We start from the raw sequence: 2,650 nt of genomic DNA on the forward strand, positions 1-2,650 counted from the left end.
TCGCAGAAACTCTTAAGCTTGTTCTACATTGAACGCAAGCGCAAACGCAAGGAACAGGTCTGGTAAAATTGACTAATCGTATTGATCAAATCAGTCAATTGACTAGCGTGATTGGTCAATTTTTCGAGATCTATACCTTGCGTTTGCGCTTGCGATCAATGTAGAACGGGCTTTATGGCCATGACCGCTCTCAGCCTTCTCTCTGAATACTGGTCTGTAATGGCTAGTCTACAATAAAGGTAGTAAGGCTGTAAGAGTAGAGAGTAAGCTATTTTTCGGTGAAGAAACAACGGGAATTACGAAATGGGCAATTCCCATTTCGCACTGCCTTCTGCTTTACCGTTAGCCAATGAAAGACGTGTGTTAAAAAACGCGAAATAATTACTTGTATAGACAAAAATAAAAAAACTCCAAGAACCATTATAGCTAGTCTATAATGGGAGTAGACAGTATTAAGTGAGAAACACAGACAGAATGACTCTTGTGTCGACTTGTGGCTGCGTTCCGAGTTACGCATATGTCTATACTATACGTCACGTGTACTATAGATAAATGCGCGCATATGCGTAACTCGGAACGCAGCCTAAAAGGAAAGCAGCTATAGTATATAATTCCGTGTATGGGCCATAGACTTATATAACAGACAAAACATTTATATGAGACGGAGTTGAAGACAACATTAAAAGACAGAGATAATGCTGGAGTAGTTATCTCTCTCTCTTACAGTAAGAGCGGTGGGGGACCAATCACCTTAAGCGCATAGACATATAAGTTTACGCTTAAGCCCCTTGCACAATAAAAGGAATAGCGATAGCGATAGTAATAACACAGTTTTAGACACAGAATTCCAACTCGTCGGAAATTTTATCGCTATTGCTTATTCTGATTTTCTGATCTGCAGTGATACATGTGTATTTTTATATGTTAAATTTCGCTGTTTCTACCGTTATTTATAAATATAACCTCTTTACAACTGGTATTATTTCTATCCATATATGTAATACTCCTATATAGCTAGTTGAGCAAGTTTTCCATAAGCGGGACTTGTCCCAACACTGAAGGATAGAAGATAGATGCTTATTGGCTCTCCAAGAAAGAGTAGGAAGAGTGTTCAATGATCGGTAATGCGCAAGCGTTGCGGAAAAATTTCGAGGTTATACTTCACGTCACATGTGCTATAGATTTTCAGTACTGGCAGTGAATATCGGAACGCAGCCAAAATAAGCATTATGGATACATGTCACGCATGCGCTTTTGAACAAACTGAACAGTGATAAAGAGTAATAAAGAGAGTAGAGCATTGTCTGCACCGTAGTGTTGGGACCGCGCTGAGAGCTCAACTAGCCATATAGAAGTATTAGGCCTGGTTTATGCGGACAATAACTGTTAACTTATGCCGGAACCGGTAGAGTTTAACTATAGGATTCCAATACTTCTGTTTATACGCATTCGGCAATTTCGTATAAACAGAAGTATTAAAATCATATAGTTAAACTTTACCGGTTCCGGCATAAGTTAACAGTTATTGCTCGCATAAACCAGGCCTTACATATATGTTTCTATCGCTATCGCTATTCCGTCCATTGTGCAAAAGGCTTTAGGCGTAAAAGGCATAGAGCTTATAGAAATGGAGTAGGAATAGCCTATTCAAGCAATGAGTGGGAAGTGTGAGCAAAATCTGAGAGACAGAAGATATACTTCTGTCCTGNTCATGTACTGTTTTTCTTTCTGCGCATGTGCTTGCACAAGTGCCACGTGATATACGAGATTTGTTTTATTTCCTGAAAATAACCTGTAAAGTAGCAATCAGTGCAAGGAAATAAGACAAATTAACGGTATTTTTTAATAGAATTAAATAAAACAAATGGGTTAAAATAAAAGAGAAATAAATATTTAGTATAATATATATTTTATTTAGTATAATATATATTTTATTAATATATGATTTTAAATATAATACCTGTTTTTAAAGTATATATTTTTTTAAGTATAATACATTATTGATGATAAAAATATATTAGTTTTGAATATTTGTGACGTATACATTGTGTTTTTCCAGCATCACTTGAGAATTTAGCAGTAAAATAATGTCATGTCAAAAATATAAAACAACTCACTGTGATTAATTTTCTCTTCAATTGGAGTTAGTTTATTTATATGTTTATCTGTGTATTGAATTATAGATGAACCTTTGTTTGATTGACAAACTATTTATTGCTCTTGTTTTATTTGTCCATTAATAGCAGCTGCAACCAGTTCAGTGTTAATTATTGATATATGATTGCTATCTACGTAGTGACTTTGTACATTTTTGCTTATCTGCGACAAAAACACATCTGTTATATAAAAATATATAAGGTAGGACAGAAATATATATTACATACGAAAAGTGGAATATTTGCTACATTACCTTATTTAGATCGAAATCTTCTTCTACCGAAGGAAGTAATGAATTTGTTGCTTTCAATAATATTATAGGTGACCGGATTGAAACCAATGAAGACATATCATATTCTCGAATAGCAATGAAATGTTTGTAAATTGTTGTACAAAATATTTTAATAGAATCAGTAGAAATTGTATTGGTTATTTCAGACTTATTTTTGATTAAAATATTTAGTTTTTCTTCCCAGGTAACATATTTACTCAT

At 34.3% G+C, this 2,650-nt stretch overlaps 1 protein-coding gene across 1 annotated transcript in view; it reads right to left on the reverse strand.

Annotated features, from left to right (window-relative positions):
* Window positions 1-1,989: 1,989 nt before the first annotated feature.
* The window catches only part of LOC109861699 (fatty acid synthase-like), an 8,706-nt gene continuing 8,045 nt past the window's right edge, over window positions 1,990-2,650 (reverse strand). Inside the window, 2 exon segments of the mRNA XM_020441457.1 lie at window positions 1,990-2,319; window positions 2,411-2,650. The exon segment at window positions 2,411-2,650 is cut by the window's right edge and continues 4 nt beyond it. Of these exon segments, the coding sequence (XP_020297046.1) occupies window positions 2,212-2,319; window positions 2,411-2,650 (348 nt within the window). The 3' untranslated portion in view covers window positions 1,990-2,211.

The sequence above is a fragment of the Pseudomyrmex gracilis genome, unplaced genomic scaffold, assembly GCF_002006095.1.
Source record: "Pseudomyrmex gracilis isolate BER0280 unplaced genomic scaffold, ASM200609v1 scaffold_934, whole genome shotgun sequence".
NCBI lineage: Eukaryota > Metazoa > Arthropoda > Insecta > Hymenoptera > Formicidae > Pseudomyrmex > Pseudomyrmex gracilis.